At 46.6% G+C, this 23,940-nt stretch overlaps 1 protein-coding gene across 3 annotated transcripts in view; it reads left to right on the top strand.

Moving 5' to 3' along the window:
• Positions 1-23,940, top strand: part of ABCA13 (ATP binding cassette subfamily A member 13) — a 384,829-nt gene that overhangs the window by 217,235 nt on the left and 143,654 nt on the right. For all 3 annotated transcript variants that reach the window (XM_034665342.1, XM_034665320.1, XM_034665331.1), the window contains one exon: positions 10,596-10,845. In XM_034665342.1, the coding sequence (XP_034521233.1) occupies positions 10,596-10,845 (250 nt within the window). The remainder of the gene's footprint in view (positions 1-10,595; positions 10,846-23,940) is intronic.

The raw sequence follows: 23,940 nt of genomic DNA on the forward strand, positions 1-23,940 counted from the left end.
GGCAACCTTTATTAGCACCTCTGTTGTCGGGGTCAAGGGCAGGCCTCCCAAATTGGGCCACTTTGGATATTGAATTTTTTTTTTTTAAAGATTTTATTTATTTGAGAGAGAGAGAGAGAGAGAGCAGGAGCAGGAGGAGGAGCAGAGGGAGAGGGACAAACAGACTCCCTGCTGAGCAGGGAGCCCAATGTGGGTCTCGAACCCAGGACCCTAGCATCATGACCTGAGCCAAAGGCAGATGCTTAACCAACTGAGCCACCCAGGCACCCAGACATACTGGATGTTTTAAATAGCAGTTGCTTAGGGGACAGCCTGTGCCACAGGGACACTCAGACCCTCTTGTCCTCCTCCCCACCCCAGAAAGTAGGAAATAAATATCTTCCGTGAAAGGGGAGGTGGGAGGACATCCTCATCACCCAAGACTGGGACTTCGAAGCTGAGAAAGCTGTAGAAACAAACATGCTGTTTTTTCCTAATCTAGCACCTCGGCTTCCATTCTGCTCAGAACTCCTTAAAGCCCCCAAACTCTTGCTTGCTTTACCCTGGCGATGCCTCACAGATCTGTTGTCTCCTTGTCTCAAATGGGTCAAAACTGCCTGCGTTGGTCCCGTCTTCAGGCCTCAGTTTTATTATTGGGCCTCTGTGTGCACGTAATACAACTTCCTTGCTGGGGACAGAGCCGGAGAACAGGGCTGGGGCTGGAATGCCCCCTGTTTCCTCGCCCTCCTTCCATTTTCCTGCTGTCCAGTAGAACTTCAGAGGGAGTTTCTCTTTTCAGGTTTGAAAATCCTACCTTGGGGCCATTTAGGGGCTTCAGGAGGACCTGCTTTTGGTGCCTTGAAAAGAAACAATCCCAAACTCAGTGTTTTGGTGACCTGCCCCCAGCGTAAGTAGCTGGCAGCAAAGCAGGGGCCGTCCCTCCACTTCCCTGACGGTCTTCTCAGGGGGGGCGGAATCACATCTGGGGAGTTTTGGCAACCTGTACCGTGCTCCAAAGATGTGGCTGGGGGGACACGCAGTCCTGTTCCGAAGGGAAATCCTATCCAGCTTAGGTCCGGCTCTCAGGGTTATGAGTTTGAGCCCCACGTTGGGCTCCGTGCTGGGCATGGAGCTTACTTAAAAAAAAAATTAACAGGGGCGCCTGGGTGGCACAGCGGTTAAGCGTCTGCCTTCGGCTCAGGGCGTGATCCCAGCGTTCTGGGATCGAGCCTCACATCAGGCTCCTCTGCTGTGAGCCTGCTTCTTCCTCTCCCACTCCCCCTGCTTGTGTTCCCTCTCTCACTGGCTGTCTCTATCTCTGTCAAATAAATAAATAAAATCTTTAAAAAAAAAAAATTAACCAAGATTGCAGTAACCTAGCTTGGTTTTAAAATTTGTGTGTGTTTTGTGTTACCATGTTTAATATTTAAGACATAATTGCATTTTGTGTTTCGTGTCATATTAATAAGCATACAAGTGTCACAAAACATTTTCCTTTTTGTTCTTTTTTCTGCTTCCTCTTTTCCTCCCCTCCCCTCCTTTTTCCCTCCTCTTCCCTCCCCTTCTGTCCCCTCTCTTTCCTCTCTTAACAAGAGGACATTTAATTTTGCTGGTTTTCTTCCACAAATGGTATAAATGAGACAGATTAGTCATGATTCGTATAAATGTCACACAACATGTGTTTTCACCAGGACAAGGATTGAGGATGACCCTGTCAAAGCCTTTGTTTTATAGATGAGAAACCAAGAGACCATGACCTGTCTGAGGTGTGAGGGGTCTTCACAGTGAGGCAGGGCTGGGACCTTGCGGGGATTGGTGCTCGGTGGTGGTCTCCCCAGAGACTTTTTCAGGTTTAATACCCATCTGAGGGCTCTACCCATTCACAGGCACGCTTCACTTTATTGTGGTCTGCAAACTCGGCTTTTTTATTCTTTAAACAAATGGAAGGTTTGTGTCATGTGCATCTGTGGGCACCATTTTTCCAAGGGCCTTTGTCCACTTCGGGTCTCTGTGTCACATTTTGGTAATTCTCAGAGTATTTCAATATGTCAAACTTTTTCATTGTTAGGGTATTTCTTAGGGTGATCTGTGATCAGTGATCTTGGGTGTGACTATTACAATTGTCTCGGGGCACCATGACCCGTGCCCTTATATAAGGATGAACTTAATTAGCAAATGCTCCACTGGACAGCATGTCCCCTATCCCTCTCCCTCTCCTCGGGCCTCCCAATTCCACAAGACACAACAAAATTGAAATCAGGTCACTTAATATCCCTCCAAGGGCCTCCAAGTCTTTAGGTGACAGGAAGAGTCACACATCTCTCGCTTTAAGTCAGAAGCGAGAAATGATTAAGTTTAGTGAGGAAGGCGTGTGGAAAGCCGGGGTAGTCCAAAGGCTAACCCTATTGTTCAGCGAGCCAAGCTGTGAACGCAAAGAAGTTTCTGAAGGAAATTCAGTGTTACTCCAGTCCAGAGCAAGACCCTGACTCTCTTCAATTCTACGAAGGCTGAGAGGTGGGAATGCTGAAGACAAAAAAGGCTAAGGTTAGCAGAAGTTGGTTCCTGAGGTTTAAGGAAAGAAGCATCTCACGGGGGAGCAGCAGGGGCTGGTGGAGAAGCTGCCACAAGTCATCCAGATCTGGCGGAGGGAAGTCATGACAGTGGCTACACCCCACAACAGACTTCAGTGTAGATGGAACAGCCTTCTATTGGAAGTGGATGCCGTCTAGGATTTTCATAGCTGGAGAGGAGAAGTCAGTGTCTGGCTGACTCCTGTCAGGGGCTAATGCAGCTGGTGACTTGAAGGTGAAGCTATGTTCATTGATCATTCCGAAAATCCCAGGGCCCTCAAGGATTATGTTAAATCCACCCTGCCTGTGCTCTAGAAATAAAACAGCAGAGCTTGGATGATGGCGCATGTGTTTACAACATGGTTTACTGGATATTTTAAGCCCACTGTTGAGATCTTTTGCTCAGAAAGAAAATACTCCTTTCCAAATATGACTGAACGCTCATAGACAACGCTCCTGGTCACCCGAGAGCCCTGATGGAGATATTCAGCAAGATCAATGCTATTTTCATGCCTGCTAACGCCACATCCATTCTGCAGCCCATGAAATAGGGAGTAATTTTGGCATTCACGTTCTGTTATTTAGAGAATACATTTCACAAAGCTGTAGTTGTCATAGATAGTGATCCCTCTGATGGATCTGTCCAAAGCAATTGAAAACCTTCTGGAAAGTTTTCACCATTCTAGATGCCATTAGGAACATTTGGGACTCATGGGAAGACGTCAAAATATCAGCACGAGCTGGAGTTTGGCAGAAGTTGACTCCAGCCCTCATGGATGAGGGGTTCATGATGTCAATGGGGGAAGTCACAGCAGGTGTGTGGAAATGACAAGAGACCTAGAATCAGAAGGGGAGCTGGAAGACAGGGCTGATTTTCTACATCTCGTGATCGAACGTGAACAGATGAGGACTTCCTTCTGAGGGATGAGCAAAGAAAGTGTTTCTTGAGGTGGAATCCACTCCTGGTGAAGACGCTGTGAAAACTTTGAAATGACAACAAAGGAGTTAGGATCTCTCATGCACCAAGTTGATAAAGCAGCGGCAAGGTTTGAGATAACTGACTTCAATCTGGAAAGAATTTCTCCTGTGGGTAAAATGCTATCTGACAGCATCGCATGCTACTGAGAAAACATTCGAGAGAGGAAGAGTCAATCAATGGAGCAACGTTCATTTTTGTCTTATTTTATTATTTTATTTATTTTATTTTTTTATAATTTTTTTTATTATGTTATGTTAGTCACCATACAGTACATCCCTGGCTTTTGATGTAAAGTTCGATGATTCATTAGTTGCATATAACACTCAGCGCACCATGCAATACATGCCCTCCTTACTACCCATCATGGGGCTATCCCATTCCCCCACCCCCCTCCCCTCTGAAACCCTCAGTTTGTTTCCCCGAGTCCATAGTCTCTCATGCTTCATTACCCCTTCTGGTTACCCCCCCTTCCTTTTTCTCTTTCTTCTCCTACCAATCTTCCTACTTCTTATGTCATTGTTGTCTTATTTTAAGAAATGCCGTGGCCATCGTCACCTTCAGCCAGCACCACCCTGATCAGCCAGCATCCAACAACATCGAGATACGACCCTCCACCAACAAAAATGTTATGATGGTCTGAAAGCTCAGAGGACAGTTAACATATTTTCAGCCATAAAATACTTCTAAATTAAGGGAAGTGTATTTTTTTTAGACCAATTGCTACCGCACACATAATAGTGTAAATATATCTTTGTATGCACTGGAAAACGAGAAAAAATATTTGACTCACTTTATTTCAATATTCACTGTATTGTGGGGGTCTGGAACTGAACGCACAATGTGTCATGTGCCTGTAATTAAAACCTATTCCCAAGGAACTGTACTGTTAGGCTTTCCAGAAATCTCACCCGATTCTATCTCGCTGGGTTGGTGAGAAGAGATGAAATGATTTCAGTCTTTTCTGTCTGCTAATGATGTGGAAATCCCAGATCATGACTGGCATCTGTAGAAAATATGTCTAATATCCTGTCCTTAATCAGCTTACCATATTTCTGTCTCAGAATCTCTGTGTGGGTAAGATTCTTTCTATTCTTGGAGCATCCCCCAACCCTGGTTACCCTCCCTACCTGTCAGCAAACACATGTTTACTTTGGGAATTCCTGGCGCTGGCGGTTTCCTTGGAGACACTTCCCACCCACTGTTATGTATGTTATGCCGTGTTGCTCAGGTTAAATTGACATGTTTTGTGACATGTTGGAGTCTTTAATGAGATTAAGAGCCTTCAAGAATGCTATTCAAAGAGATAACCTAAGGACCCAGGATAGACTTTCCACATAGTAAATACTCATTGTGTTTTAGTCTCCAAATTTAACTTTGTTCAGAAACCCTTCTGCACTGGGTGTATTGATAAATAAATGAAAGGTTTCAATTATATTGTTACTATTTTTTCAATTGTATGATTTTTAAGAGCTGTTTCATCTCCAAAATTATGTAACTCAGTAAACAGAAAATGATAATTTTTTTTCAGATTTTGTTTATTTATTTGAGAGAGATAGGGAGTAGGGGGAAGGGCAGAGGCAGAGGGAGAAGCAGGCTCCCAGGGAGCCCCACGTGGGGCTCGACCCCAGGACCTGAGATCATGAGGTGAGTTGAAGGCAGACACTTAACCACTTAACCGACTGAGCCACCCAGGCACCCCAGAAAATGATACAGTTTCTATTTCATGCAACTGTGCTTCATTTCCTGGATACATGTACAGCCTTTGCAAAAGAATTATTGACTACAAAATGTGTAAATAGTTATTGTTCAAAAAACCCAGAAAATGGTGAAGAAAATTAAAGTAGCCATGTTCTCAGCCCACAAAGAAATATAAATTATAAATTTTTAAGGTTGAAATGCATACACTACTTTAACTTTTTGAATTAAACAAAAGCACACTTTGTCAAACAGTATATAGAGTATCAAAAGCATCTCATAAAAGAACTTTCCACTATGGGGCGCCTGGGTAGCTCAGTCTGTTGAGTGTCTGACTCTCGGTTTCTGCTCAGGTCATGATCTCAGGGTTGTGGGATTGAGTCCCTGGTGGGGCTCTATGCTGGCTGTGAAGCCCACTTGAGGTTCTTTCCCCTCCCTCTGCACCTCTCCTCACTTGTGTGAATGCACCCACTCTCGCTCTCAAATAAATCAATCAATCTTTTTTTTTTAAAAGAACTTTTCACTGAAAGTACATTTACCAAAATACTAACGTTTACAGCTTAATATTAGTAAATTTAGTAAGTTCTATTCACTCTATGTGTTATTTTATAACAGTTTTTCATTTGGCATATCATGAATATTTTCCTATAATTCCATATTTAATGCTTTAATCCTACCTCTTTTTTTGGCTAATACATGCTATGAATATTTTGTGTTATACTCTTCTGTCCACACCCCCATTTTATTAAGCCATATTTGTGTATAGACATTTTTTTTCAAAAGATGATATAAGCCTATCTTAAGTTTTTTATTCACTTTCTCTGTGTAATAAACATCACATCCCCCCCCATCAGCGAGCCCTCATCTGTACTGTTCCCTGAAGTAGGTTAATACCATGCACCATCTACCGTGCCTAGAGTAGTGTTAGTAAACTGCTTGCTCAGTCCCCAGACATTGGTTTCCGACGTCTTCCTACTATATTCTGTAGGATGTAATAAACCACCTTATTTGATATATCTGATGAATTTCCATCTTTATTTTTTTAAAGCTTTATTTATTATTTGAGAGAGAGAAAAAGAGCATGTGTGTGCATACATGCAGGTGAGCCCGGGCTGGGGTGGGGTGGGGGGAGGGGGCAGAGGAAGAGGGAGAGAGAGGATCTCAAGCCGGCTGCACGCTTAGTGCAGAGCCCCATGCAGGGCTCGATCCCAGGACCCTGAGGTCACGACCTGAGCCGAAACCAAGATTCGGATGCTTGATCAACGGAGCCGCCCAGGTGCCCCATGTTTTAAAAATACAACTGTTGGATTGGGCGTCACTGATCAAAGATGGTTCATATTTGTTTCCCACAGAAAGACCACATTCATCTGTTCTCCTGCTAGCACGTAGTAAGAAAGCCCATTTCTTTAAACACACAGTAATAATAGGTATTAATGGTATTTTTAATCTTTACTGTATTGATGATCTGAAAATTTCATCGTTGCCTTATTTTCTAGTATAGATGGGCTCTCCGGTAGATTTTTACTGAACTGCATATCCATGCTATTTGCCCACTTCTTGTTTGGGGTATTCGTTTTTTAAAAAATTGACTTGAAGGCATTACGTTTGTGACACTTTGTTTTAAAAGCTTCGAGAACATTTGGAGGAATCCAGTAATGTGAGGATAATATTCTGGGACGCATGCTGAGTCCTTGATATTTTAAGGTATTCCCCACAAGGTATTAATGTTTAAACAATTGAAGCCACCAGACCCCCCCCCCAAAAAAAAAGCAAGAAATCTTTGGACATTTTTCCTAAGGAATTTGATGGTCGGGGTAAATGCGAATGCCTAATTACGGATATCACTGGATTCTTTAAATAGAATTACACTCATAAGTCAAATAAGACAATTCATAACAATTTGGTCCAGCATTTTAATTTTGTCTGGTAAATTATTCATGTGAATACTTTTATGAGTTTAGCCATAAATATTTGATTGGTGGTCCCTTCATGACCATAAACTATCTCAGTCCTTTATTTTTCTCATTTATGTTCAGTGAACATATGGGAAGGTGGGGAGAATTTATTTTTCTTAATAATGAGAAACGTCTTTCCCCACAGACTTATTGAGCCTGTCTGGTGAGCATTTACGATGGCTGGAGGTCAACATTATACCTGTTCTGATAGTTTCACAAGGGTGGTAGTAAGAATCCTCATTACCGGGGCGCCTGGGTGGCACAGCGGTTGGGCGTCTGCCTTCGGCTCAGGGCGTGATCCCGGTGTTATGGGATCGAGCCCCACGTCAGGCTCCTCCGCTATGAGCCTGCTTCTTCCTCTCCCACTCCTCCTGCTTGTGTACCCTCTCTCGCTGGCTGTCTCTGTCAACTAAATAAATAAAATCTTAAAAAAAAAAAAAAAAGAATCCTCATTACCTAGAGAGAAAATATAAGTCTCTATCTTACAGCTGAGGGAACTGACATTCAAAGAGGTTGGGAATTTTCCACAAGTTGCACCAACATTGGTAGCTGAGTTTGGATTTTGATCCAGGTCTATGTAGACTGAAAGATGGGAATCTTCATCATCCCCTGGTGACTGTCGTGACTGGTCCTTTCTGAGCAAAGCCAGTGGGCAAATAAATGGCCATTATCTGAGTGTCCTCCCACTCTTCCATCAGCAGGCAAATTTACAAAGTAGGCTCCAACACCCAGAAAGCCAGGTTCTGCTTCTGTTTTCTATGCACCTGACTGCGTAGACTAAACCTTCCCTGGTATAAGTAGTGTCTATAAGCACCGCCTGGTGTAGACATGTTTGAGCAGGTGCATGCTGTGGCAGGAGGTGAGTGTGGGCAGCAGGATGGGGATGTCAGAAGATGCTTCTTATAGGAGACTTCGTGGGGTGTGGCTCTTGGTAGACGGTGACCGGTGGCATAGTGGGGTCATAAGCCATCACACCTGCTGGTGACCTTTCAATTTCTCTTGACCCTAAACAGAGCGAGGCATGCTTCTGAGCCAGAGAAGGGAAGAGGACTAGGAGCATCCTCTGTTCCAGTGGGGTGACGCTGGGTGGGCTCCTGGATAGCGCCTCGATGGGGCCGCTCACCAGAAGGACCACCCACGTTAGAAGCATGGTATTTTCAGCCCTGTCCCCCTCCTCCAGGGAGGAGTTCAGGGTGGAGCATGTCTGTGTGATGAAGCCTCCATGAGATCCCAAAAACAGGGGCTTCCAGAGAGCTCCCGGCAGGTCCTGGAGAGTGCTGGATGCCCCGAGTCCCTTCCCGCGTACCTCGCCCTACACGTCTCCTCCATCTGGCCGCTCATCTGTGTCTTCTATCCTATCCCTTCGTAAGCTGGCAAACATAAGGATCTGTTTCCCTGAGTTCTGCGAACACTCTGGCACATTAGTCAAACCCAAGGCATGGGTCGTGGGAGACTCTGATCGACAGTCGCTCAGAAGGCACAGGTGACAAGCTGGGCTTGAGGGGCAGTCCCGTGTGACTGAACCTTTACGTGAGGGGTCGCACACTGTCCAGGGAGATGGTGTCCAAAGCGACTTGGACTGTGGGACACCCAGCTGGTGTCATGGAGAATCGCTTGATGTGTGCGGAAAAGCCCCACGTTTGGTGACCAGAAGCGTCAGAAATGATGGGTTCTCTGTGAAGGTAAAGGGGCACCTGGGTGGCTCAGTCAGTTAAGCATCAGCATTCAGCTCAGGTCATGATCTCAGGGTCCTGGGACTGAGCCCTGCATTGGGCTCCCTGCTCAGCGGGGAGTCTGCTCCCTCTCTCCGCTCATGCTCCCTTTGTCTCTCTCTTTCTTTATCAAATACATAAATAAAATCTTTAAAAAAAGAAAAAAAGGGAGACTCACAGGGAGGACGGAGGAGGCAGGACCTGGGCCTTACTCTACTCAGGAGGGAGACTACACTGACTTCGTACAGATCTCAGTGACTCTGCCAACGCGTCCCCACGTCCCCACGTCCTCATTTGCCCTAAGCTTCCTTGATACCAGCCCTTTCGGCTCTGCCCACACTAATCCTAACACTCTATTACATTGTGTTGGGTCATTTCTTTACATTTTTCTCTTAACCCCTATGTGATGTCTTTTTTGAGGACAAAGCAGGAATAGCCCAGTCCCTGCCCAAGACATCGACTCACTCCATGCGTATGTGACAAAGGAAGGAGTTACTCCGCGCATGCGTTTTTATCCCCAGCTGCTCCTCTCCGGCTCTGTGCTCACTGCTATTATAAATAATTTATCTTTCAAAATGGTCGTTTCTTTCAACATGATTTCTTCGGGGGATTTTAAGCGTATTTGCTGTGCTTTATTAACTATATTCCCATTTGGCATTTGTAAGCAGTGCAAGCAATTTAGCGTACCTGGCCACTGAGAAGGCTCCCTTTCTCGCACAAGTCCTTGATGTTGGGTGCTCTGGAATGCTTTGGGAGGGATTGCTGGGACAAGCATGGGCATGGCTGTGTCCCCCCTTTGGACAGGGTTCGGGGCTGTAGACCTGGGGTCTGCCTCTCGTTTTCCTTCTGTTTTGTCCTCCTCACGCTGGACGTGCAAGCTGCCTGTGCCAGCTGCTTGGCCTGCCCTGGGACAGCTTTATTGCGGCCACTTCTGTGTGGCCCCCAGATGGCCCCTCGCAGAGGGGGCCTGGCAAGGGAAGCAGGACATCCCCGACGTGTGCTCACGCCCTGTTGTCAGGCCTCACATTCTGAGCGCTGCTGGCTGAGGCAGGTCTCGGAGTTAGTGGGGGGGAGGGGCGGTGGCTGAAGCCTGGTGGGCCAAGGGGGCTCACTTGGATCTGGAGACACGCCCCTGGAGGCCACGCTGGCCTCCTCTCCACCAGGGACGCCCCCACAGGGCAGGGGAAATAGGCCCCAGGGCTGGGGGGATGATGCCTCCTGACCCTGACCTGGATATGACCTGGGGCATCCTCAGGAAGGATGGGGCTGTGAGAACAGAGAGGTGGAGCAGGAGAAGGGAGGCAGCAGAGGGGGCTGGCTCCATTTGCACCACTCCACCCCCTCTGGCCTATGCCTGGGGAGACAGAAGTGCCGCCGCAGTTGGGTAGGAACCCATACTCAGGAGCACGCTGCATTTTCTCCAACAAAACAAGCTCAAGGCTGCCGTCGGAAGCAGGATCAGAGAGGGATCCCCAGGAGAACTCCGTCCTTGCCCCATCAGGTCACAAGACATCCTGTGCATATAAATTTGCAGTGCCCACTCAGTGCGGGGAGTTGGAACTGGGGTGTTCCTGCCCTGCGAGCTGCCAGGGCCATCTGTAAGCCCCTGGAGGGGTCTGCAGAACCCGGGCAGTGTGCGTGTATGTGTGTAAGGGGGCAGGGTGTCCCCTGGCCTCAGGTTGGCTGCATGTCCCTGTCTCTGCAGGTGGTGCCCTGGCAGGGACCCCGCACGCATGGGGCAGCCCGCGGCCTCTGGCTCAGGCTGTGGCCCTCCTCGGCAAGCGGCTCCGCCACACGCGCCGGGCCTGGAAGGGCGCCCTCTCCGACCTGCTGCTGCCCGTCCTCTTCGTGGCCTTAGCCATGGCCTTGTTCATGGTGAGGCCTCTGGCCATTGACTTCCTGCCCCTCAAACTAACACCGGGCCATTACGACAGGGCCGAAGCTTACTTTTTCAGGTAAGAACTTTTTCCCCCTCTTTTCCTTCCAAATTATGTCAGGATTATGAATACCAGTAGTTTTGATCCTTTTTTTTTAAAGATTTTATTTATTCATTCGAGAGCGAAAGCATGCATTCACGAACAGGGGGGTGGGCAGAGGGGCAGAGGGAGAAGCAGACTGCCCTCTGAGCAGGGAGCTGATGAGGGACTCGATCCCAGGACCCTGAGATCATGACCTGAGCCAAAAACAGACACCTCACCGACTGAGCCACCCAGGTGCCCCAGTAGCTTTGATACTTTTAAGAATCTCAACTATACGCGAGGTTTCATGATTCTGGAGCACCGGGTTCAAGAGGGTAAGCTCATGCTACATAGACCATTTTTTTTCCTATCGATGCCTACATAGCTACGATGCAGTTGAATTCCTAAACCAGGCGCAGGCAGAGACTAACAACAGCAATAACAGAACACTTATGACAATAAACTATAAAGTTACATGAATGTGCGCTTTCTCTGAGTACCTCGCTGTCCTGTGCCCACCCTAGTTCTTGTGCTGATGTCATGAGGTCAGGTAAGTGACGTAGGCAGGTCTGTCTGCGGGAGCAGCTGCTCACAGCCTGCAGGCTATCCACAACCAAAACCGCGCTGATAAGAGGGATTATTGTGTTTCACGGAACCCTTCAGGTTTACTCTGGGGCAACTGCTGGGACATGCACGCCCCTCTCTGCAGAGACAGGTCTGACTTTTCTCTCGGGGTGGGAAGGAGCCTGTGTGCACTCCCAGGCTAGAGGAGGTCCAGGCTTGCTGCCCTTGAATTCACGGAGTCTTGCAGCCAGGTGAATTTGCATAGGGTGTTCTCAGGGGTTTAGTTTTACTACCGGGGCCCTGACGGAGGGGACTGAGCTGGCTCCCTCCCAGACTGAGGCGAGTTTCTCTCCGCTGAGCTCTGCCCCACGCTGGATCGTCATCACCCTGAACGCTGACCAGGCACCGTTCTCTTTCTGGAAGGTGAGGCTCGCACATCTGGGGAGCGGGGACTGGGCACAGGGCATATTAACCAGGCGGCTCATGGTGTGGAGGACACGATGTGCTCTGCCTTGGTCAAATACTTATCTTTACTAAAATAACGAGCTTAATTAGCTGGATTCTTCGTGCTTGCTAATATTTGTTACCTTTACAACGATGTGTAATTTGCACTTAGGTTTAAACAAATACAAGCAGAGAAGGCAAAATCGATGGTCAACTGTCCAGTTTGTTTCTGGGTCCTTTGGTTAATTGTATTTTTCCTCTGTGTGTCCTTATGCTCCCTAGAGTCTGGGTTTAACTCACAAAGAGAACACTGCAATAGCTCTGTTTGGAGAAATGTGTGCAGGCCCCAAGCATTCCCTCTGCAAGTCGGCTCCTTTTCCTTCTGGCTAGATATTGCATTTTCCTGCCCTCATCTTCTTCTCCAAAGTGTTTTAAAGGAACAGACCAAAAGGACAGAGTGTCCACTACTGCATTCTGGCCAAATGTTCCCACCTCTGCCACACTCAAGTGGGAAGGAGCAGTAACTGTCCTGAGTTGTTTAATTATAAAATGTGTTTCTTGACAAATGTAATAGAAAATGCAGGCTAGCCGAAATTATAAAAAAACTTCATGGATAATCCTACCAGCACTAGCTACCGTGTCAAACATTTTCTTTTTCAAGATTTATTTATTTATTTTAGAGAGAGAGGGAAAGAGTGTGGGGGGTGGGACACAGGGAGAGAGAGAGAAAGAGAATCTCAAGCAGACTCCCTGCTGAGCGCAGAGCCTGATGTGGGGCTCGATCCCACAATCCTGAGATCACGAGCTGAGCCGAAATCAAGAGTCAGATGCTCAGTGGACTGAGCCACCCAGGAGCCCCAACATCACCCATTTTCAGGGTATGCAACAGTATGATGCATGGAGGTGCCATCATTTATTTAAAAGATCTCTTTCGGGGATGCATACTGGTTTATTTATTTATTTAAGCAATTTTCCTCTTACAGCCAATTCTGTAGGAATACCTTCATTTGGATTCATGCCCCTGTCTAATTGTGTCCATTATCATCCATTCTCTTCACAGGTTTTGGGGGCAACAAGCGTTAGCATTTTTAAGGTAGATATTGCCAAATTATTCCTATCAATGTGCATTAATTTATAATCCCAGAAAATCATCGATTCTTTTACTCACAAGTATTTATTATGCACCTACTGTATGCCACATGCTTTTTAATTTTTTTTGAAACTTTCATTTATTTAAGAGAGAGAAAGAGAGAGGGAGAGAGCAGGGGGAGGGACAGAGGGAGAGAGAATCTCCAGCAAGATCTGCACTGAGCATGGAGGCCGATACCGGGCTCGATCCCACCACTCTGAGACCAGACTGAGCTGAAAGCAGGAGTTGGGTGCCCCATGAGCTGAGCCATCCATGGGGCCCTGTCACATGCTGTTCTTGGTGGCAGCTACATCTGAACGAACAGAACAGGCCCAAATCCCTACATTCCTGTGGGGAGGGTAGGAGTGGAGAGGAGGGAACGCATTTCTCCACATTCTCACTGTCCTGTTATTTCGACATCTGGGCTCTCATTGCTTCGTTAGGCAGCTCTTTGATGGCTATATTGAGGTTTCGTGTTCTCAGTTATTTCTCGTTACTTGAAATTTCACTCTATATATTGAATATATCAAACGCCACATACATCATACAAGTGTGTCCCACGTTGCCACATCACGGCTCCTGACCGGCTGCCCTTCATCCTCTCTTCCGCCCGTCTTCATCTCCCCGTCCCTTCCTCCTGAGAACCCCTGCACGGCGCGTATTCCACGGGCTCCCCTTCCACTTCATTGAAACAGCCATTCGCCTTCTCCACTGCATTATTAATTTGGCAACTATGTGTTTTTTTTTTTCATCTGAAAGCATCTTCCCTGCTCTCCCAGCATGCGTTTTGCAGAGAAGTCATACACTCCAAAAGCCTTTGGAGCCTGAGAGTTAGAGATATTTTATTTTATTGTTTTTCCTTTCCCAAGAGGCAAGCAAACATGTTTACTACCATGTGCAGAGTACATACACAGGGGCGTACCCGGCGATGAGTGGCTCAAGGTGGTGCTGAGAACTTGGGCTGACCCTGCATCACAGCAAAGGGATCGTAACTTTTTAGCGACATGACAGGCCAAAGGGAAAGGGCTTTGAGCTTAGGAGCAGCCAGTTGTGGGCGGGCGGACGGACATATAAGAACATGTCACACAGGGGCGCCTGGGTGGCTCAGTCGTTAAGCGTCTGCCTTCGGCTCAGGGCATGATCCTGGCTTTCTGGGATCGAGCCCCACATCAGGCTTCTCTGCTGGGAGCCTGCCTCTTCCTCTCCCACTCCCCCTGCTTGTGTTCCCTCTCTTGCTGGCTGTCTCTGTCTCTGTCTCTGTCTCTGTCTCTGTCTCTGTCTCTGTCTCTGTCTCTGTCAAATGAATAAATAAAATCTTGAAAAAAAAAAAAAGAACGTGTCACACAGAGCTCATTAGTGATGCTTGTCATACACACCCACTGGGTGTGTATCTCGGATGATAGGGGCCCGAGAACTGTCGCCCGTGATTAACTTCTGTCTGTCCTGGTGCAAAGGAGAGAAGGGCACTTACAGAGTTATGTCCTGCTTTCAGGCAAATAAAGGAGAAGGCAGAGAGCTTTCTTTTCCTCTCTCTCTTTTCTTAAGATTTTATTTATTTGAGAGAGAGAGAGAGCGTACAAGCAGGGGGAGGGGCAGGCAGAGGGAGAGGGACAAGCAGGCTCCCCTCTGAGCAGGGAGCCCAATGAGGGCTCAATCCCAGGACCCTGAGATCATGACCTGAGTCAAGGTAAACACTTCACTGACTGAGCCACCCAGGCGCCCTGGAAAGAAAGAATCTTAAAAAGGCTCCACGCCCAGCAGGGAGCCGGACTCTGGGCTAGATCTCATGACCCTGAGATCACGACCTGCGCTGAAATCAAGAGTTGGACGCTTAACTGATCGATATTCCCCTAGCACCCCTGAATTCCTTCCATTTCTTAGAGTAAGTCTTTTCAATGAGGACGTGTGTTTATTTTCATTTTTCAGAGTGTTAACATGAACTATGAGGCCGAGGAGCCTTTGTCTCTGGTCCTTTATCTCCTTATCCTCACAGGTGGACTCCCACCTGTCACAGGTGTGTGCGTCATCCAAGATCACTATGCCCCTCTTCTGCTCCTCCTTTCCATCCTCAAACGAAAGGACCATTGTACATTGTCATTCGGTAGAGCAGTAGCTTCGTTAGTTCCGAGGCAGAAGGTGAGAGGCTGCCAGAAATCGTCCGTACGGATGGAAACTTCTGCTTCTGCTGGCTATCTTGTGGCTGCCCAAAATCAGAGGGAGGAGGGTGAGTAGCCCCTTCTCGGAAGGTACAACTGCACTTGGTCAGCACCCACCCCCGAAATCACTGCTTTTCTCCCGTGTGCTGGGTGCCCTGGTCTGCTGGGGAAAGCAGACTATTATCTGGGCCCACGTACCATCCATGTCCCCCTCCCTCTTTAATGCCTCCTCCAGTGGGTGGTAAGTTATCTAACAGTTCCGTCTGTATTGGATCTGAGCATCATGGTCTGACTCTCAGCGCAAGAATGATTCTCCGTGTGGAACGGTTTTCACTGCTATATTCCTCCCGATTTCCTGCGCGCGCGTGCACACACGCTTGCTGGCCCCGGTTCAACCTGCTCTCATGCTTGTTGCTTCAGATGTGGGCATATCCCCATTTTGTAACATTTGTGAGCAATCTCCATGGGGTGATACATAGTATTTTTTTTTCCACTGAGGAGTTGGGCTTCTTAAAGGAACAGCTCTTGGGAGCTTTGCGAGTAGGGTACCTATGGTTTTGTGTCTTTTTTTTTTTTTTTTTGGAAAGATTTTTTTTTTTTNGACAGAGAGCACAAGCAAAGGGAGCAGAAGAGGGAGAAGCAGACTTCCCACTGAGCAGGGAGCCTGATGAGGGACTCTATCCCAGCACCTGGGGATCATGACCTGAGTGGAAGGCAGACGCTTCACCGAATTGAGCAAACCCCCCTCCCCCCAACCGCCAGGAGTTAAGGCTCCTTACTTTCTCTTTAGCGTAACTCCTGGTTAACAGGAGTTTCATGCAGGCCTGCATGCAGTTTCAAAATCTGTTAGGTACATTGTCTCTGCACTGACTTCGACTGTGCATTCCCCATACAGCCTCACAACCCTAAAATCTTAAGAGTTGAGAAAATGCACATTAAATCTACCTAAGATTTCTTGAGGAATACCAATTTTCATGAAAACACAAGCCAAAAGAAATGCACTGGGGAACTTCTCTTCTATAAGCGATATGAACAGGCAGCGTCCGTGCTGCTCACAGAGGATTTTGTGCTCTGTGAGCCCAGAGAACCCAGGGCTTTGGTGGCTCAGTCTGTAGCCTGGATGCCTCTGACTCAAACACCTTGGCGGCCGGGTGGGGGGCCGGGCCTGCCTCATGCAAGGCTGAGAGGCTGAGGAAGACGGCCATTCTAAACACGTGTTTTGTATACCTGCGAAGGCAAGAGCCAAATGGGGGAGTATGTCTTGGCTGGCTTGGGTTCTAGCCAGTCATTTCATGACCCATGCTTCTGGCTCCGTTTTATTCTCAATCAACTTGCTATCTGACTGCTGTTTTCAGAGGGCTTCAGAAACTCCCCATCCCCACTGTGAACTGTGAAACAGAGAGGTGGTGGGGGCTCTGGGCTTGTTGGGGGCTGAGGAGGGCTGGCACAGAGAGGCCCCAGGGAGGCAGGAAGATGGCAATCCAGCCATGAGCAAAGCAGCCTCGCCACACATAGCACACTTTGTCTGCTCTGTACCCCAAGCAGGGGGTAAACCCGAAGACCCAGCTGGAGGTCCTAGAGTCGCTCCCCATGGCCCGTGGGATGATGAGTGTCCATCCGAGCCTGGCCTTCTAGTCCTTCAGGTTTCTATGCAGTGTCTGCTGCTCCAGGTACCTGGGCTCTGCACTTTTTTAAAAAATTTTATTTATTTGTTAGAGGGAGAGAGAGCATGAGCAGGGGGAGGGGCAGAGGAAAAGGGAGAAGCAGATTTCCTGCTGAGCAAGGAGCCCGATGCAGGACTCAATCCTAGGACTCCAGGATCATGACCTGAGCCGAAGGCAGACGCTTAACCGACTTAGCCACCCAGGCACCCTGGAAATAAGAACACTTTAAAATCTGGCTCCGAAGTCCCTCCTGCAGGGACCCTCAGCCTCTGCTCTCTCCTCTGTGTGTCCATCATGCCACGTGGCTCTCGCTGTGTTTTAACCTGTGGCTATAGATCCATGCTTTCCTTGAGGGTTTAGGATCAAGGCTCACTCATCCCTGTAAGGGTAGCTCTCTCCACAGCGTCTAGAAAAGGTCACTTTCATTAAGTATTTGTGAAGTTGAATTCAACCATCAAAATAAAATGTAGCAGGAAAAGTCTTTCAGAAATTATCTCGGACAGGTCTCTTCTTGGAGGTGCAAACAAAACGTGGACTGTGGAAAGATGGCTGTCTACATGTGGTTGAAAATGTCTAGAGGAGATTCCATGGCCCCAGCTTCTGGGCTGGGTGCTTGGTCCTTATAGGAAGGAGTGTTTCTGATGCACTGTGAAGTTCACCCCTAGGGAAAACCCACGGGATCCCACATGAACATGGACCTCACTCTGGCCCGTAGTCTGCTGACTTTGTTCCCACCACCAAGCAGTCATCTGCTTTCTCCACCTGGTCCCAGGCAGAAGAAGACCTGGGACTTAAGGGGCATTCCTCCACTCTGCCTCTGTCTTCACACTGTCTTCTCTCTTCACATCTCTGTGGCCAAATTTTCCAATTCCTGTAAGGGCCTCCGCCATACTGGAGTAAGCCCACCCCAATCCTGTATGATCTCATCTTAACTGACTACAACTCCAAAGACCCTATTTCCACAGAAGGTCACATTATGTGTGGCCTTTCTGGAAGGGCATGAAATTTGGGGGGACTGCTGTTCATCCCCCTCCACTTTTTCATAGCACCTTCCTTAGCCAATGCCATTGAATTGGGCCAAATTTTTAGTTGCTTTTTGAAAAAAAGAGTAACTTGGCTTTCTATAGAAAACAGGCCCCATGTGCGGAAGGATAATCAGAAACGAAAACGAGTTGAAGACTAACAGAGATTGTTGGTCTACATGCATCAGCTGTCTGACATCTGGAAAACACCCACCATGGTTTGCAAGGTGGTAACTGGAATGTGGTATATGCAAACTACTGTTCCCATCTGAGCAACGGTAGGTAGCTAGTGATGTCTCGACATTCACCTTGAACATTTCCTAAGAGATGTTCTTGTCTGTATGCCTGTGCGTCCCCTCCCACGTACCGCCTATCTTTATCCTAGGAGAGCATGGGAGCACGTTATTTTGTTTGGACAATTCAAAGAGATGGTGAATGGAAAGCAATGGGCCTATGTCCTGGCAGAAATTAAGTACTCAGTGACAGCTGTCATTATACCCTGGAGTGGACCTAATCCATCATCTGTGCTTCTGGATGGCCTGGGGAAGGCATGTGGCGGTCCCCCATGGGCTCTGGAAAATGTGCTACTAGCAGAATAACCTTTGAGGTGCTCACTGCCCTTGACCCCTCATGTTCTGGCTGCCTTTTTCTTATCCACGTGGTCTATTCCCCTGCACTTGGCTTTGTCTAGCCTATGGACATCTGAACACAGCCCTGACCTTGCCCCCCCAACCTGTGAGCCCAGGAGCATTCTTTGGCCCACACTTTTGTGTGGCTGTTTCTTTCCCAGTTCAACGTACACATGATTGCATTATGAAGTCTCATCCAAGTGGGGACCTCAGTGTCCTTACCCAGCACCCATGTTCTTCACCACACCTGTTCCATACCCAGCTTTGGCTTCCTCAGAGCTCACAGTCCAGTGGGAGAAAACAGATGGCGAACAAAATCGCTCAGACAGAGTCGACTATCTATATACTGTCCCTGGATAGTGCCCCACACAGACCAGGTGTCGCTGAAATATTTGCGCACAGATGATTTCCTTTCCTTTATTCTCTCCCCGACCTTGAACTTAAGAGGCATTTTACTCCTCCCACAGCCTGCAGGTGAACGGTCTCTCAGCCCGACCCAACTGGCTTCAGTGCTTCGTGAATCGCTGGTAGTTAGGGAATTTGTCCTCTTAGTGCGATGAGATGGAAATAAACAAAAAAGAGTCATTGCTGACCAGGTGCTCATCCTGAAGACACGGCGCTCATGCGTGCTAGGTGAATTAATTCCTCAGCTGACACCAGTTCGTGGGAGCAAGATGGAATGTACGGTCAGCCTTTCTGGATCTAATTCTCATCCCACGAACATACAGAAAGACACAAGTCTGACCCTCAGAAAGCTCACAGTTGAGCTGAGAGATAATCCTACAAACTGATGGCCAAGGAAGTCTTATAAATGCTATGATAGGCATAGATATGCAGTGTGGGGTTGTGCCAAAGTGGATAGGGTGGGGTGCTCCATCTGGGGGTGTCCAGGAAAGCCTTCTAAAGGCTTTCACACCTGAACTGGGTCTCCTCAGTGATAACTAGGTGCTCCCCCGGCAGGTAGGAGAAAATATTTCCCCAGATAGAGGAAGAAGTATGAGTCGATATGAAGAGTAATGAGGTAATCCAGCAAAAGTCTTCCTTTTCTGGCAGGTGTTGGAAGGCATTCCAAGCATTCACATAGAAGTCTTTATCCTGCAAGCACAATGAAGAGGGGTGTTAAGAGGTTGTAAAATGTGGGCAGTGATCTAATCGGGTTTAGTTTACAATGGCATTCCTTAAATGGTTGTTTCATGGAGCCCTGTTCCTTTGGATATCCATTCTGTCGCTAAAGAGATTCCATCTTCCTGTTGGGATTGATTGAGCTTGCAAAACAAAGTTAAATAGGTTCCTTTTCTGTAAACTTCTCCGAGATTTAATATGTTGAACTGGCCACACGGAGCCTGCTTTCCTCTGTTTGCTTCCTTGGATTCAATTATGTAATGAGCATCTCTCTGATGCCTGTAGAGTCTAGGACTGAACGTATATTCCGTACCCCATTATCCCATCCCTCTGCCTCTGGTTTAAACACATTCCAATTCTTTATCTGTTGTGAAGCGTACAAAAGACTCTCCTGCATCTGAGAATGACCTTTTTCACTTCACAGTGCATCACTAAGACTCTTCTATGTTTTTGCATATTTCTGCATATCACTTGTTGTGAATATTGGACACTGTTCCACTGTATGGACATATCACAATTTATTAATATTCTTTCTTAATGATGGACTCTTAATTAGGAGCTCCTTCCAGTTTTGTTTTTTTTTTTGCGATTGTGAACAGTGCTTTATGAACATTCTAGAATATTCTAAGACACGTCTCCAGTTATATATATAAGAGCTTCTCATGGGTAGTTTGAGAAATGTAATTGCTGATCAGTTGCACAAGTATGTGAATATTCTACTTTAGGAGATAATGCCAAGTTTTTTCAAAGTGTTTACAATCTTACATATATGTATCCTCTTCAGTGCTTTTATGTGCTTCTTAAAAATAGCCAGCTCAAGAAAAAGTTTATGTCAAAAAGGCATATTTCGGGGTGCCATATTCTGCTCCCGTTCACATGCATATTCCCACTAGTCTAAGAATCCTTATGTTGCATAGGATCTTAAGGATGCACATCAGCTAAACTGGGGGAGTATAATAAATGCTTTCACAGGTGTGCTGGCAGGTGCAAGGTTTTTGCCTGACACACGTTCCTCCTCAGTGACCTCAATCTCTTTCATGTGTTCCATCCTGGTTCACTTGGGAGTCCTGCGGATCTGCAGATATCATTCTTTCTGCCTGTCTCTGTGAATAATACCTTGGTTTGCAATCAGTGTTTCTGGATGCTGTCCTTTTCAGAGTTGTCAGTAGATGGTAGGTAATGCCCCCCCTTGCAGCTTCCAGGCACGGAGTCTGGTTTGCCTGGTTCTCTTTCCTTCATAGATAACGTTTTCTGTCTGTAATCTTATAAGATTTCTTCTTTTAGAGTGTTGAATCTTTTTTTTTTTTTTTTTTAATTTTTTTCTAAATAGATTGGNAGATCAGTGGATTTCGGTCCAGGGGGCTCTCATTAACAACAGGAAACCCCTTTGGGGTGCTGTTTAGGCATACGCATCTGTTCCAACAAGCCCCCTGGGTCACTGGGATGCACAGTAAATTTTGTGAGTAACATGGAGAGAGAAACAGTATCCTGTTTAGGAACTGCCTCTGGAATCAGGATTAAACACTACTTTTCACTTCCTAGAGTCTTTGTAAGGACAGATTTCATGTGGTTCTAACAGCACTTTAAAATACAGCTGAGAATTTGAAGACAAACACAAAGCAATAGTTTTAGGAACAAGCATTTAAATCTTCAGACAACAGCAACAATATAAAGCCAGTCCTTTTTTTTTTTTTTAACAGTGACCTCTAGACCTAAGCAAAAATCTAGTAGAAAGTAAACCGTAACTTTTAAACTTGCACTTAATAATTATTCCAAGGAAACCACTTTATAGATCAATATATGTTTTCCAGAAAAAAGTATTTTAAACTTTCATATTTGTTCTTGGATGAATGGGTCAAAAGAGAACAATCCAGAGTGTTTCTACAGATACCACAAATAATGTTTTCTTTTTTATGGGCAACATTTCAGTGGAAAATATGTCCCTTTTCCTTGTAAAAGTGTTTTCTCATTTGTCGGAGACTGGGAGGCTGTTGATGCACAGGTCACACCGCCTAGTTAGGAGACATTACTTCGGTGCAAATTTCAGCGCGCTTCATCACTGCGCCTTTCTGTCCATAGTGCGGGGAATCCTATTAGGCCAGTTGTAAACCACCCGCACACTTTAAAACCTTTGTTGTATTTTATGCAGTGGGGAAGATGGCATTTTCCTAGCAGTAATTATTCCGTGTTGGTCGCTACAGCAGTGTTTGTATCCTGAGCTTACGCGAGGTTGCGGGGCTGAAAAGAGTCGTGCTCAGCAGAAATACAAAACTAATTTGGTGTAATGAGTCGGTCTTTCTTTTCCGTTAAAACTGCTCCTCTCTGAAAGTTACGAGGTCAAGGAAGACCACATTTAAGGAGGTAAAAATATCTGGAGAGTGATGCAAGATTAGGTCTATGATTTCAGCACAATCGTAAGATCTCAGTTTGTTCCACGAATTATTTTTCGGAGTCTACTGTGTTCCAACTGCGGCCCTAAGCTTGGTGTCCTTTCTCTCCTGGGTGGTTTTCTTCCTTGATGAGAGGCGCACAGTTAAAAGCAAGGGTCGACATCCTGGGGGCCGCTGGGCAGAAACAATAGAAGAGAGAGGAGGCGGAGGAGGGCTCACAGGAGAAGGCAAGCAGAGCTCAAGGGCCGCAGAGGATTTACAACCAAGTACAGGGAAAGGGGATGCACTTCTGGGGAAGCTACTGGGCCCAGGAGGAGCTGCCCAATCAGAAGGCGGTTTAGGGGGACTGGGCGGGGCCGGGCGGGGCCAGGAGGGGTGGGGCAGATGGGGCGGGGGAGGGGCTGATCTGGTCTGGTCTTGGGCAGGTTGGGCGCGGCTGGGAGGGGCAAGGTGGGGCCACGTGGGGGTTGAGTTTGGCTGGGCGGGGTAGGGGCGGGGTGTGGCCTTCTGGGCGTATTTGTCCAAAGATGGCAAGGCCTGAGGAAAGAAGGGGGTCTTAGCTCTGGTTGCAAGGTGCATAGGTAACGAGGAAGGTAAGGAGGAGCCGCTGAGAAATGTGGAGCTGAGAAAACCTCAGATTGGTAGTTAGAGGCTCACTGAGGGGATTAGGAAAATGTGAGATCTTTGTCAGATCTCCTCTGGGTAGAGGGCTGCGCTGTGGGAATTACTGAAGTTCCTTTTCGTTTTGAGCTGTTATTGGTGCTTCCTAGACGTGGTGGTGAGGTAAGCCTGACCACCTCCACCCCTGTATTTGATTGCCAGTAGCAATTCAGAGCAGTATTTGGGAATCAGCATCTCACTGTCCATAAACAAATCAGAAGAAGCCGTGGTTGAACTTGACATTGAGGGTCTTACATTGCTTAAGGGACGCTGCTGCTTTAAGTTCTTTACAATAAACCTTTGTGTGCATTTGCTAATGTATGTGCTGCTTCTTTCCAAAGAGATTTGAGGCCGCCATTTACATATAAGTAATCTATCATGCTAATAATACATCCGTTTTCTTTATCTTGGGGATAAGTGTTCCCAACCATGTCTATTCAAGAGCATTTTGTAAATGACACGGTGTAAGTTCTAGAAAGTAATAAACCTATTTTCTTTCAGAAATAAAGTAATTCAGAGTTTTAATTACTTCAAATGAGGCCACTCCCAATCCGTCCAATTTAGACAGGTTTAAAGGATCTCTTCTCCATTTTCTCAAGTCAAGGTGTCTCTTACAATCCATGTATGAAATGTAATATAGTTTGTTCCCATACCTCCCCTAAGTTAGAGGAATAGTGTGTCTTATCGCTGGTGATTTCTTCAGTAAGGAAATTAAGTGTTGGTGGCCTTGGTTGTTTCTCAGCAACACTGCCTATACTATTACCTGACTTCTGATGCTTGTGCCAGTAAAATAAATATTATAATTCAATGTATACTTAAAGCACACACGGGATTTATCAAGAGAGTGGTTGTTCCATATAGCTCACATTTAGAAACAAAAAAAGCATAAAAATACAAAGTTCTTTTGCAGCGCTAGCTAATAGAATATTTAAGCCAAACCAGAGTTCCAACATTAAGAGAATTTTTAAAATAGATTTTAATATATGAATGTGATGAATTATTATGTAGTCTGTAAAATTCATTTTAAAAAACCATGCAAAAATGCCAAAGATGGCAATATTATAATAAGAAGAAATGAAAAGATGAGAACAATAAGGCACTGTGAACATCGGTATATAACAATGCATGTCTGTGAGGACAGTTCTGTGCTTTTGAGAAAATCCTTAATCTGACTGCTGGTTTGGCTTTACTATACAAACTCAACAGTTAGCTTTATCTGCGATCATGCATCTAAGAATCATTTGCCTGGATCAGCTCAGCTAAGGTGCGCTGTCCTGTGATCTCTGCCAGCGAGTACTAACAGGGCCGCCTT

This window comes from Ailuropoda melanoleuca, chromosome 1, assembly GCF_002007445.2.
Source record: "Ailuropoda melanoleuca isolate Jingjing chromosome 1, ASM200744v2, whole genome shotgun sequence".
In the NCBI taxonomy this organism is placed as follows: domain Eukaryota; kingdom Metazoa; phylum Chordata; class Mammalia; order Carnivora; family Ursidae; genus Ailuropoda; species Ailuropoda melanoleuca.